At 41.0% G+C, this 13878-nt stretch overlaps 1 protein-coding gene across 2 annotated transcripts; it reads left to right on the forward strand.

The window, feature by feature from the left end:
• Window positions 1-650: 650 nt before the first annotated feature.
• Window positions 651-13162, forward strand: TRMU (tRNA mitochondrial 2-thiouridylase). 2 transcript variants are annotated; one of them, XM_035549288.2, is made up of 11 exons: window positions 651-784; window positions 1139-1304; window positions 3165-3271; window positions 3737-3859; window positions 5715-5887; window positions 6797-6850; window positions 7367-7433; window positions 8245-8345; window positions 9794-9938; window positions 10212-10294; window positions 11431-13162. In XM_035549288.2, exons 1-11 carry the CDS (start codon window positions 694-696, stop codon window positions 11575-11577), a joined length of 1257 nt encoding a protein of 418 aa, XP_035405181.1. In that variant the 5' UTR covers window positions 651-693; the 3' UTR covers window positions 11578-13162. The 2 variants fall into 2 exon arrangements, with proteins under 2 accessions (XP_035405181.1, XP_035405182.1); XM_035549289.2 differs by having other exon boundaries at window positions 765-784; window positions 1139-1233.
• Window positions 13163-13878: the final 716 nt, after the last annotated feature.

A 13878-nucleotide genomic window follows, 5' to 3' on the forward strand; every position in this document is an offset into this window, starting at 1 on the left:
TGTAACAACTATTTCATTGGCAATTCTCAGTGGGCTGTGTCAGCTACACTGCAAACCATATCCCTGCACAGTCCTAAAGCAGGCATCAGGCCAGCTGAATAGTTGTGGGATTCACTGATATCTGAAGGAGAGCTAGGCATGTAGATACATCCCACTCAGCCACTTTTCACCTTCAAGGAGCAGGTCACTTGCCCAAACTTCACAGCAGTAAGTCCACAATGGGTGGGGGCTGCCCCGACCTCCAGACCTGGATCCTGCGGCATGTGGCACAGCTGCTGCCTCATTAAATGGTAGCGAACATGAAGCAATCGATCCTAGACATTAATATTTTCACCGGGTCTAACTGCGGCTTGGTTTATCCGGTACAACTTGAGTCCTTTGCCGATGAGTAGCTGGCAGAGGTGGTTCCCACTGACTGCGCGGGGGGGGTCAAGGGCAGCAAATTCGGGCCACCTTCTCTAACTTTTACACCTTAATTACCTTAAGAACGCCTCCTCCACCCACCTCCCGTCCCACCTGCCCTCAGACAACCCCCTGTGCCGAGAAAAGCTTCCCCCTGCTCGCCACAAACCGCCCAGCCCCGCTCGCTCCCCTCATGCTAAGCCCGGCCCCCGTCGCCATGGCGGCGGAAGGGGCGGGCGGCGGGGAGGAAGGGGCGGTGGGGTCGAGCCGGGCCGATCTCTGGCCGGGGCGATGCTGCTGGCGGCGGCGGGCCGCCATGTCGCCTGCGCGGTGTCCGGCGGGGTGGACAGCGCCGTGGCAGCGCTGCTGCTGAGGCGCCGAGGTGGGCGAGGGCGGCCGGGCCCCCGTCGGGTCTCGGCCGGGTCCCCCCGGGGCTGAGGGAGAGGGGGAGGCAGGGCTCAGGGAGCCGGCAGTGAAGGGGGAAGCCGAAGCAACTCGGCATTGTGTGGTGTCGCCGTGGGGATTTCATAAACGGCTTATCTGGGTGTCAGCTATCGCTCTGCCCTCAGCGAAAATATTATGGGGTAGCTGTACTGTGAAACTCCTAGCAGGGTGCATGCATAATACAAAGTTTCTCACATCTTCTGAAGGATACAGTTGCCTTGAAAAACACAGTCTTAAGGCCTACGCTATAAGATTTTCAGTTTATCAGTCATTCCTTGCCTTCCCTTGGTAGGCTACCAAGTGACGGGCGTCTTCATGAAGAACTGGGACCCTCTGGATGAGCAAGGAGCTTGCTCCGTCGACAGAGATTGCGAAGATGCTTACCGGGTTTGTCAGAAGCTTGATATCCCTTTTCACCAGGTTTCCTACGTGAAGGAATATTGGAATGAAGTATTCAGGTAGAAACCTACTTAAAACAGGTGGTCTTTCAGGAATAGATTAACGTAGTGCCACGTTGCTGTGAAAAGTGAGGATGGTAAAGGCAGTTTATTGCAGTACAATTGGTGCTAAAAGGAAGTAGTGACGCTTCTTAAACGCAGAATTGTTTTCTCTTTCATTCACATTTAACGTCACGATTTAACCGTTGATTTTAATACACTCGTTAATTTTGAAATTAATAGGTTTATCTACAGTTATTATGAATGCACGTTAATTCCATTATTGCAGCTCATTTCTTTTTCCTACATACCGGCCCAACATTATTGTAGCTTGAGGAAAAATTATGTCATGGGATGCTATTATCCTTGTTTGTGTAATTTATGCAGTGCATTGTACATTATATTAGTATATACTGAATCCAGTTTACCACAGAGCAATCATGACTTAGCCTTCTTAAAATTTCTGACAAATTTGATGATGTTCTCTAAAGTGGATGTTCAGATTTGCTCTTCCTATGACTTTGTTCCACTGTAATGGAAGAAAGTTATGCATGGAGAAAGCTGAAGGATTTTCTTGGAAGGGAGGTATTGGTGTAACAACTAAATTTCTCTCCTACTTATTCAACATTAGTTCATTTTCCTCCTCCTTTAAGTAGTGCTCTTGTTACCTTGTCTTAGAAGAAACTGAGGAATAACTTAGTTGTGCTGTTTCTGTGCCACATTGCAGTGGCATCAAGTTAAACACAAAACTCTTGCACATTCAGTGAAGAAAATGGTCCTGTTCTGGGAAGGTTCACTCCATTTTCCTTTTTGGTGTGAGAGAATGAATGAATGGTATTAAAACTCTTGCGGGGTGGGGGATGGCTGTAAATGATGAATCAAAGATCACAGAAGATCAGCTTTCCTTTTGCTACTCATCATTTATTAGTACGGCATTCCCAAACAACGTGTTGTAAGTATCTTGGTTTGTTTCAGAAGCCTTTTTTCCTTACTGTCATCGCTGAGCTTGAATTTATTCCCTGAAGTCTCTCTTTAAAGGATTATTCACCAAAAACCACCTTTTATCAAGAGAACTATCTCAGGTCTTGTCTTTCCCATGGTCTGTACAGAGTCTGTTTTATGTCTTTGCATCAGAGAGATTCAGTAGTTCTTTTAAATACAGGTAAAGATTCTTTTCCATGCTCTGCCCTCTGTCCCTTTTGACTTGAGTGACCACTGAGGGCAAGCAAATTAAAGCAAACATTGGGCCTTCTGCTATCTCTGTGCATCACTGTATGCTAATTTAATTTTATTAGTAGTTATTTAAATGTTTTCAAGCGAATAATGCTAAGCATTTTAGTTGCATGAAAGTGTAAAAAACTACAATTCGACTATGAGAAACTATGCTTACTTTCTGAGTGGGGAAAAAAAAGGCAGGAAAAAACGTCTATAAAGTTAAGGCAAGGTCCCATGACTACTTATGGTATGCTCTCACAGATTAAGCTATTGTCCTTGCAGCTGGAACACATAATCTCCTGGTGCGTGCTTGAAAAACTTTGAAAAATTGATCAGGTGCTTTTTTAATTCTGAAAAATAAGTCTCTTGTAAGAGGTGAGTAGGATGTGCACAGTGGATAGCTGTGTCTCCCCTGAGTAATGGTAATTTAATAAATCATCTGTACTGTACAAGATTGTGAATGATGGTTTGACCATGCCCTCAGTCTGGAGAAAATCCTGCAAGCGTTGTTTTTTACAGGTTAAAAGCTGATGGATATTTTCTCTCTTACATAAAATGCTTCATATGACTGGGTCTCAAGTTTTCACGTTTAACTGATCTTCCTGTCTTGGAGAGTATCGTGCAGTGTTAATAATGTTAATATACATGTGACTCTTTATTTTACAGTGACTTCTTAAAAGAGTATGAATTGGGAAGGACACCTAATCCTGATATTGTGTGTAACAAGCATATAAAATTCAACTACTTTCTTCACTATGCTATGGATAACCTTGGTAAGGCTCTTTGAAGTGCGTCAGTACACAGCATATGCGGGGGAAATGCTAAAATGGTAGCAACTTTTGGAAAGGTGGGGAAAAACAGGAATTCAGTCGTTTGCATAAATCATGCATCTCTGTGGCAGTATTTCAATATTTGTAAAGTATTTGGGTTTGAATTTACCGTTATATATTTAGGAGCAGATTTAATTCAGGGATGCATGTTGACCTGAGCATTAAATCTTACATTCTTAGGTGGTCCTTAAAGTACAAAAGCACAAATTCCAGCATGCTGATGAACAGTTCACGTTGATTAAATAGCAGGGGTGTGATGCCTGTCAGTATAAGACTTCTCCTTAGGTTTTCTTCCTTCGTTGTTTTCTGCTTTTTTCCTAGATGTTTATAGCCCTGCTTTACACTGTGAATTTCAAGTATGTGCCTTTGTGAGTTTTTTGTTTATTTTTTTTTCCTTTTCCTTGCTAGGAGCCGATGCAATTGCTACTGGGCATTATGCTAGGACCTCACTGGAGGATGAGGAAGTTTTTAATCAGAAATATACTAAAAGACCACAAGGGCTTTTCAGAAACCGGTTTGAAGTTAGAAATAGTAAGTAGTTTTATATTTCATCCTAGGTATGGAAGAGAAATTTGAACTATATTTTGTGTCACAGAACTGGGGAAGTTAGCGACTTCACACATGGTGATTACTGATTAAACCCCAGCCTCTAGAAGGCTGATCGGGCAAAAACAGGAGATTTGCCTCACTGAAAATTACACTGACCAGTCAAGCATTACATTTGCTAATCCAGGTGCAGAGGGGTAAGAATGAGCATTTCAGGAATAATCGACTTTCTGGAGGAGCTGTAATGTGGATTAAGGAGACAGGGCTATCTTCCATACCCTGGAGCAGTATTTCAGGAAATCTTTGTCAAGTTTTTCAGTGACTTATGTAAAAATTACTTGATGTGTTCCTTTTTTTTAATGAATGTATTCTTTGGCTATTCAGTATATAATAGACCTTATCATGGGGATATGCTTAGGTAGTATCTTTAGATTTGACCTTTGAAACATTGAAATTAATAACATTGTTTTATACAGTAATTGGACTCCAGTATTATTTTACTGGGGGAAAAAAAGAATCTTTCATTCAGTGCCTTCTCCATTCCCCTGTAGAAGCCAGATTTTCCCAGGCAGATTAAGGTTCTGCCTACACTGCAATTGAAAGGTACAAGTGCAGCAAGTGTAGACATTTTTAAGGCTGTAATTCCCAGCTCAGCAAAGGTACTAACAGCAGCAGCAGCTTTTGCTCTTCACTTTAATAGCCTGCCTGTGGCTGTACATAATCACAAGTTGATACCTGCACCACAGTGGTTCTGTTGTTACCAGCACCTGAGCCAGCTTGATTAATGCTGTTCTGGGTCTGACTCTGCATGGAACTATTGCAGTTTGGATGGCAATGTGGGTATCTCCCAAATAGCTCTGCTGTGGGCCATAATGCAGGAAAGTAACTCAGCTGAAGCACTGATGAAGCACATAGTACACCCGAAGGGAAAGAAACCTGCAAACTTCCTCTCTTGCAAAGCTGCCACGGTGATGTTTGTATATTACAGCTTCTTGACTTTCGTTTGTTTGTTCTGGACTTAAGGGGCTTTATATGTTTCGTTGTCTTGGATTTTATTTCTGGGAAGTTGAAATGGCTCCAGTGGGACCAACGGTCTGTCCTTGTGGCAGCCTGATTCACAGTTGTAATGTCTTGTAATAGTCTAAGCAGGCTTCCTGCCCTGTTACTGAGAATTTGTAGTAACAGTTGTGACTGAGCTACTGGCCCGTAGTTAGTGTTCACTTGAGCCAAGCAATGCACCAGTAGAGTTTGTACATCACCAGAGCTATTAGCTCTTAAAGAAAGTTGACAGAACATGATTGAAAAACTACACTGGATTTATTTCATCTGGGTTATCAGGAGGCTTCATTTACTGTTCACTTTTTTATATGAAAGAAGGAAGTCAAACTTTCCTCTCCTTAGATCACCCACTGGAAATAACTGTGGTGACTGTTCACATCACTGATTTATAGCAGTGTGATTTATTTGCAGAATTATTTTAAAAACTGTATGCTCTAGGATGTTTAAATATTCATTCTCCCTTATGTGAGAGCTGTTTTCATCTTTAATATTGTTAATGTTCTTGCCAGTGAAACTTGCAGTAGTGTAATCGATGGCGCAATGTAAGATTTTTTTTTCCGGGTTCTGCATTGTAGAAGATCAGAATGTTTCTGTATCTTTTCAGGGGTGAGGAAATATTCAAACATTTTCAATTAGATTTTGAAAGCCCTGAAAAATGCTGTCTTTCACGTGTGTTTGGAAATAATAAAAATTAAAATGTTGATTACTGAACAAAATCCTAAAAGAAGTTGAAATATTAAAGGCAGTTACTGAATTGTTTTTTGTGTTCTGTGCTTTGCAGCTGTAAAACTCCTTCAAGGAGCTGACCTCTTTAAAGACCAGACCTTCTTTCTAAGTCAAGTCTCCCAGGATGCTTTGAGGAAAACCATTTTTCCTTTAGGGGATTTAACAAAAAGCTTCGTAAAGAAGATAGCATCAGAACATGGCCTTCATCATGTGCTAAAGAAAAAAGAGGCATGGTAACACTTAAACTCTTTTGATTTGTATTTCTCTCTGAAATGGACTTTTCTGAACTTTTTGAACCTTAATCTCTGATCAATCAGCTGTTTAAGCAAACAATAACAGAATAGGTTGGGAAGCAGTTCTGTAGTTGTCTGCCTGCTTAAAAGTACTTCTATGAGTTTGTGGTTAGTTCTGTATTTTAGCTTGCAGATAATTTGTGTGCCGTTGCGTCTTAGAAGAACTAAAGTGAGGGTGAATGAGATAGGAAGCTGTAAGCCTTAAGGAAAGTGTTCTCTGTTACAGCAGGTGAGAAGCCTTGACGTTTGTTTCCCGTAGCTTTCAAGGGCTTCTGCACTAGAAGTGTTTTTGAATATGTCTTCACTGAGACTGAGTCCTACTGGTCTTCAGTCACTTTGTCAAAAAAAAAAAAAAAAAAAGATCTGTTTCCCTGGCTGAGAACTTACACTTCATGGTTTGATCCTAACAAACATGATAGAGGCAGCAATTGTGTGCTGATACAGTCCTGATTGCTCTAAATCTTTATATTTCTCCACGTAAATGGTTATCTGAAGAATGTAGGCAGTAACTGAAAGGAAAACCTGCTTGTTTAAGTTTTACTTCAAGACATAGACTGTATCTATATAATTTATATCAGTTTTGTACGTTATCTGAAAGAGACTTCTGTTTATAATATATGTACAATATAGTCACCGATGTTTTAACGTATGCCTTTACTAAACATGTGTTTTATATTTTATTATTTCTCTCCTGTGCTCATGGCTCTCACTGTTACTGTATAGTTGTTTACGTATGTTGGAGATGATGTTGTGGGTTTGTTCGTTTTATGAGATAAGTAATATACGTTACTTCCAATGGCTTTCTCTGCTTTTCTATGGATTCAGTACCACTTTTCCTTTTCAGAGTATGGGAGTTTGTTTCATTGGTGAAAGAAACTTCAAAAAATTCCTTCTGGAGGTGGGTAACATTAAACCTACGGCAATCTCTGTGATCTGTTCTGGTTCTGTCTACGGAAAAATCTCTGCCAGCTGGTGGCTGGCACTATGTAGCATCTCCCTTTGCAGTCCCAAGCCTACCAGAAGCTAACACCAGCAGCCTGTATGAGGAAGCTTGCCCCTCCACCAGTGCATAGCCCATCACTTTCTGCATCAGCAGGACTCAGCGAACTCACTCCTATGCCTGCTGGGCTCTGACGTGTGACTGGGATATGAGAGGGGCAAATGGTTGAAACCTGCTGTTCGCTGTTGTAAATGAGGATGGGGGGAGTGAAGCACAGAATTCGTGCTGATGGGGACTGCCCCTCCTGCTTGTCTCCCTCAGGCAGCCCGAGGGAAGAAGCAGTAAGCTGCTTGAACAGTGCTTGCTTGTTGAACAGCTATTTTCCAACTCCAAGAGAACGTAGTGACAGAACTTGAAATATATTTTGAGTATTTGGGGGCCATGTTTTAACTTAAATCTCTTTCTATTTGGTAGTATTTAGAACCTCGACCAGGGAACTTCGTTTCCATTGAGGATAAGAAGGTGCTGGGAACACACAAAGGTAATTGGCTAACCCACCTCGATAACTGCTTTTAGAGAAATGGACTAATATTGCTTACATTTAGAACGACAAAGTTTGTGAAATTCCAAACAAATTAAAGATTTTTTCCAGTTCGATTTCTCTAATAATCATGGAAAGCTTGCTTTGAACGGTATGTAGAGCTGTGAACTACAACTGATGCTTGATTTTTTTTGTTTCATGTTGCAAGGAAGTAAATTGTGGAAATTATTAGGATTACTCTGTTGCTACTAAGTAATTGTTAATTTACCAAGAGACCATTGTTCACGTAATTCTTTTAAAATGACTGCTTCAGTTCCAGATTCTTTAGTATCTAAACTTTGCAGAAAAATCATGCCCCTTGGTGATGGCCAGCAGGACATCGCCAGAAATGGGCAGGTCACCTCCTCCCTTCCTTCTGTATGCTTCCTCTGCTCTCTCCTCAGCTCTGACTGCCAGAACAGAGCTCCTGCCCCGCGTAACATACGGAAGTGGGATGTCCTACTGCTACATACAGTAGTAAGGGGAACTAGTAAGACTGATAGCAAAACCACAAGTCGAAACTGAAATAGAGAAAAGTTTGGCTTTTGGAAGAGTACCATAGTAGAAACGGCTTAGTTTGAAATTGTGTGCTTCAGGTACAGGTGGAAACTTTCAAGTAGATGTTGGCTTAACTTGTGATTGGCACACTTCTCTAAAACACTTGGTTCTTTATTCTTTGCTTAGTGGTAAAGCTTTGGGGAAATGCTTTTAATATATTTTTGAAAGTAAAAGATTAAAAGTGCTAGCAGCACTCCATTTTTGTGTTTTTTAGGTTGGTTCCTCTACACAATAGGCCAGAGGGCTGGGCTAACAAATGGGAAGGATGCTTGGTTTGTTGTAGATAAAGATGTCAGCACTGGAGATATCTTTGTGGTGAGTTAATTAACACTGGCATTGTGAATGCCTCATGCAAGCATTTCATGACTCCTGCTGTACAGAATGTGATCCTACCTTGGGCAGAATTCTTGGCTCTCCTATTGGGGGAAACAAGTGCCAGCTAGCGCAGCATCTGCGGGTCTGAAACACCTTGTCCAGACTGGCTTTCGGTGAGTGGAAGATTGCCTTAGATTTTGGCAGCAAGCTTTTTCCAGTTAAATGGCAAACGCTGGAAAAGCTCAACCAGTCTACTGAGCTCTCATTTTTTACTCAAAAAAAAATAAGAGTTCTCTGTAATAATTATGACAAAGTACGTAAAATGTGTATTGTCTTGGTGTATTATCTTTTGCTATTTTTTTTTTCAGGTAAAGGAAGTAATAGCCAGTAATAGTTTTATCGTTGTGAAAGCTGAGGCAGAATATACTACTGTGAATCATTGGTGTTTTAATGACTAATCATAAGAGGTGATTGGAGCTCTGCACCTCACCAGCTTTGTTAATGTTTCCTGCTGTTCTTAAAGTTATTTTGATACTGATATGATTATAATGAGGTGTGTTGCTACTTGCTGACTTGCCTGAGGGAAAAAAAATTGTAATCAAAACAGAGTTGAGAGGAAGCAGACAGGACCACTAAGAATTTAAGGCTGTGTGTGTGTGCAACACCTCCCCAACAAAGGAGTGACTGGGGCTTGGCAGGCCACCCTTTGTACAGACTTCAATTTTGTTCAGTAACGATGTACAAAATACATAGGATTTATCCTTGTTTTCATACAGTGCTTGTCCCTGCTTTTTCCCATTGTGAGAAATGACTTGAAGGTTTTAAATTCTGCTTTTATAAAGCAAATCCTCTTGATTTCAGCAAAGATGTCTGACTTGCATCTTCAATTTTATTTCTCATATGACAGCAGTATGTTTTGGAGGTTAAAAAAAAAGTATGAGGGATTGCATTTATAATGTTCTTTCCGCAATTCTAAGGATAGTACCCGTCCAGAAGTGGGATACTGAAGATTTGATTAGCAGCATAGCCTAGATTATAAATATAAACTGTCTTGTGTATTTTTTTTCCGAATGAAAGAGCTTCTTCGTTATATTGCAGCACTAGAAATATACTTGTTGCTTCTAGAACAAAAGGAAGAGTGATACAAATCAACAAGGGATCTGAACTCGGCCTGAAGAAGGCAGAAACAGGATTGGAGAAAAAAATATAAGAAGTGACATGACTCTTGAGATGTAGAAGACTGATAATTCAGGCTTGCTTTAGCATATTATTTCATTAAAGGTTTCCACCTGGAAGCTGATAAATGCTAATAAATGCTTGGTTTTGTACTCATTTTGCCTTTATTTTGTTACGGCTTGATGCTGCTTCTGGATTTCATGCTTTATTTCACAACAGTCCTAGGCTCTTTTGGCAAAAACGTCACCACTGAGTAAACGTTGTATTTTCAGGCACCATCAACAAATCACCCTGCTCTGTACAGAGACCTGTTGCGGACAAATCGAGTGCACTGGATAGCAGAGGAACCTCCTGCAGAGCTCGTTAGGGATAAAATGATGGAATGTCATTTCAGGTTTCAGCACCAGATGGCACTGGGTAATCAAACCTTGTTCTGTTTTTTTTTTTTTTTTTTTTGTGGCTTTTCTGTTATTTTTTATTCAGTTTGTGAAGTAGTATTGTGTTCAGCGTAGTTTTGCAGAAACAGCTGAAATGTTTGGTTTGCCTTTCTGTTTCTCTAGTATTTTTATCAAACAATTCTGTGTGGTGGTGTGTTGACTTAGATCTGCTTCACCTGGTGATGAAAGTTGGTTTTGTTTTAATGTGAACATAAGGATTAACTGGCAGGTGTTTGGCCATTTTCTGCTCCAGTGCCTTGTGTGCTGACTCTAAACCAAGATGGGAGTGTGTGGGTGACACTAGTGAAGCCAACAAGAGCTCTCACACCTGGGCAGGTAAGTTGTTAGAAGTGACTTTCTTTCCATTTTGGGGTTTGAAAATAGAGTAACTAGTAAAACAGAGAAGTGTTTTTAACAGCTGGAACAAAATAAGTGATTTACTTGCATGTGAGAGCAGTTAGCTCTGTTTTGGTTATTTATCCACTACTTTACAAGATGTTTGTTTCCAGCTTAAGGTAGCCTGTTGTTATCCATGTGTTCTGAGAGGCTGGCTTACAAGTTTTAGAAGTATACGAGAAGGTCTCTGATAATCGGTTATATATGTAGAACTGGTATCTGTTGTTGTCCTCAAGAAATAGATTTTAGAAGTCATTAGGTTGTGTAATGTGGTTTTAGTGTTCAAATTTGTTTAGCGAGGATCTGTATTCAGCAAAGCTCGTTTTTCCAGAATGGGTAATGTGCAGTGATGCCTCTCCACGCCACTAATACAAGGGTGTACACCATCCCATTATGAACTAGAGGTTTTCAAACATCTCCTGCATGCCCCAAAACCGGGCCTCTGTGGGATACATCCCGAGGCCAATTGTCTGAGGGCTGTTTGTAACAGAGAGGGGTGAAGTAAGAGAAGTGAGCTGAGCTGTGAAGACTCCTGCCAGAGCGGATGGTAGGTTTGAGAAACGCCTGACTGCCTGGAGCCTGTAACTGGGCTTTTTACTGAGAGGGACAGGCCAGGAGGTCTGTGCTCCTCCTCTCCTGTATGAACCCACATGTGAGTCCCAGCTGCTTCCTCCAGGTGGTCTGCCTCAGTAGTCCTTTGGCAGCAGGCTACCTTGGTCCCCTCCTTTTTGAGAAGTGCCGCAGTAGCCTGGGCAGAGTTGTCAAGGGAAGGTACAGTGAAGATGCAGGTGATGTTATGTGTGTCATCTCCTGTGGGAAGGGAAGCTCTTTGGAACAAACCATTCCACCACAGTAGCTGAAGAGTTATCAGATAATCTTGTAGAAGTTCATCAGGAAACGTCTACTATCAGACTTGTATTTAAACTCTTGTGAGTCAGCAATTCCGGTGCTGTTTAACTTTTTTTCTTGAGATTTGGTTAGAACAAATACAGATGCATATAATCACCGTCCAGCAGGTCTTGCACAGCCTGCAGTTGCAGAAGCTGAAAAAAACTTTGCCTGTGTTCGTCTCCTAGTTTGCTGTGTTCTACAAGGGTGATGAATGCCTGGGCAGTGGGAAGATCCTAAGGCTGGGCCCATCGGTGTTTACCATGCAACAGGGCAAAAACCGAGAGGAGGGTGCAAAGAAGGAAGACATTGATAAGGTAGAACCAGCAACATAGCGTCTGGGTTTGCTTATTGAAGGACTGTGAAAAAATTGCTGCCTGAGAATGAGAAAAACAATAATAAACATATTTTTATTGATTTGTACATTCTGAAGGTCAGTTGACTATCTAGTCCCAGCTCTTGACTGTTAGCACTGAAGAGGTTTAAAACAGAAGCTAGTTTGGTACAACGTTATTGAACTGGGTGGTGGTATTTATGTTAATACGTATCAAGGAGTGTCTTGAAGTTATTCAGTAATAGTTGCAAATACAAGAATTTTAATATAAAAAGAATCATGGCTGAAATTATGAACTTATCTTTTATGTGTAAGTGAAATATTTTTTTTTCCTTACTTGAAGATACCTGGTTTCTAGGTAAAGTCTGTGTGTTTTACAGTAAATGTGTGCTCGTGCATTGAACTCTGGGAAAGGAATGAATGATGTTTAAGTCCAGTATTTTGCCTGAACACTGAGCAACAGATATTTATTTTTAACCTGATATAGTTTTATAAAAAATGTTCTAGATTCTTAAACTGTACTAAGTAATGTTTTAAAATGTTTGCTATTCAGAAATACAGATCTAGGAGCTTTAAAACAGTCTTGATATTTAATTTTTTCACACAACTAATTTTTTGTTAACTACTGAGGGCAGAGGCTGGAAGAGACAATACGTTGTCATGCTTCAGAAAAATGCAATTTCATACGCGTTTCCTTATTATATAGCTAACTTAATATAGACCAGATAATAATTAGATCTTGGATTGTGCCACGTGTCAAAATGGAGTGGTTATTAGGAAGAACCAAATACCTCTGTCCAAATTATACACAGTTAGGATTGAGTGTATATCAAGAACACCCTGCACTTTGAATAAAACTTCATTATAGCAAGTCAACAAAAATAAATTCCTGTATTTCCACACAGTAATAAAAGGTAACTATGCAGGAGCAAGATTTATTAAGTGGGTGTAGAATTTTGAAATTGCATCCAGTTTGGGCAGTAGGAAAGCTCTAACATGAATAGATCATTTCAGCAGATTTGAAAGCTTGGGTTACACGTCACCTCCTGTCCTTTTCTGGTGTCTTAGTTTCTTCTAAGAATTCCTTGTATTCCTCCTTGTGAGAAAAGTTACAAGGAATCACTTTTCTCCAAAGTGTGGAAATATAAGGGGGAGAAGACACTTTTCTGTGTCCAGCTGCTAATCTGGCAAAGTTCAACACACAGTTCAGGGAGCTTTGTGTGTGTGGGGGAAAAACAGGACTGTTAAAATCTTCGATATTTATTCGACATTACGAAAGATCTGGGAGCAGACAAAAGCCATCCTTTTTCACTGGTGCTGAAATTGATTCAATTTAAGTGTATTCAGAGTGCCTGGCCATGTGCAGGTTAACAGTAAAGACTGTTGATGCTTCATGTCAGCTCTTGACTTGTGTTACGGTAGTCATGTTACGGGTCTCGGTCATGATTGTGTTTTCCCAATATTCTCTTTGTCTTTCCTGAATTTTTTCTTTGCAAAATGTCATTAATTGATAACGTGTTAATGTTCCATGTTTTCCTCATCTGAATTTTCCAGTAAATGTCCCCATTAAAATCTTCAGAAATGTTTTGTGTAATATTAGTGTGGTTTTTATTGTTACTTCATTGTACATCACTCACAGGTATGTTTGTTATTTGATACACTCCTGGTAGAGATAGCTTTAACTGTGAGTACAAGAAAAAGGACACAGATATTCCCATGTCTTCAAAATTCACCTTTTGTAAAATTCACAGGATTGCAAAAATGGGAAGGGACCGCTGGAGAACATGTAGAACTCCTCTGCTCAAAGCAGGGGCAACTAGAGCCTGTTGTTTAGGACCATATTGTCAGGTTTTGAATATCTCCAAGGATGGAGACTCCACAAACCTGCATTGATAAGATCCCTCTGGCTCTTCCCTTTTAAAGGCTGGATAGTCACAGCTGCTTCTTGTATGACAGATGTTCCAATTTGCCCTCATCAGCTCCTCATCTGTGTCAGAAAGTTATCATCAGCACTCCAGAGACCTCCTGGTGCCTTAGTGTTGTCCCTCCAGCAGGTATTGGGGTGGTTGAAGTCCACCGGGGGACCAGGGCCTGTAAACATGAGCCTTCTTCGACTTGTCGGAAGCAGGCCTCACCTAGTTCTTCCTGATTCTGCAGTCTGTAGCAGACAGCAACAGCAACATCACCCATGTAGGTCAGGCCCCTAATCCTAACACATAACCCTGAGGTAGCTCGCTGCCCCCCCCCCCCCCCCCAGGCAGAGGTCCATGCCTTCCTGCTGCTCTCTAATGTCCTGGGAGAC

Source organism: Cygnus atratus, chromosome 1 (genome assembly GCF_013377495.2).
Source record: "Cygnus atratus isolate AKBS03 ecotype Queensland, Australia chromosome 1, CAtr_DNAZoo_HiC_assembly, whole genome shotgun sequence".
Lineage (NCBI taxonomy): Eukaryota > Metazoa > Chordata > Aves > Anseriformes > Anatidae > Cygnus > Cygnus atratus.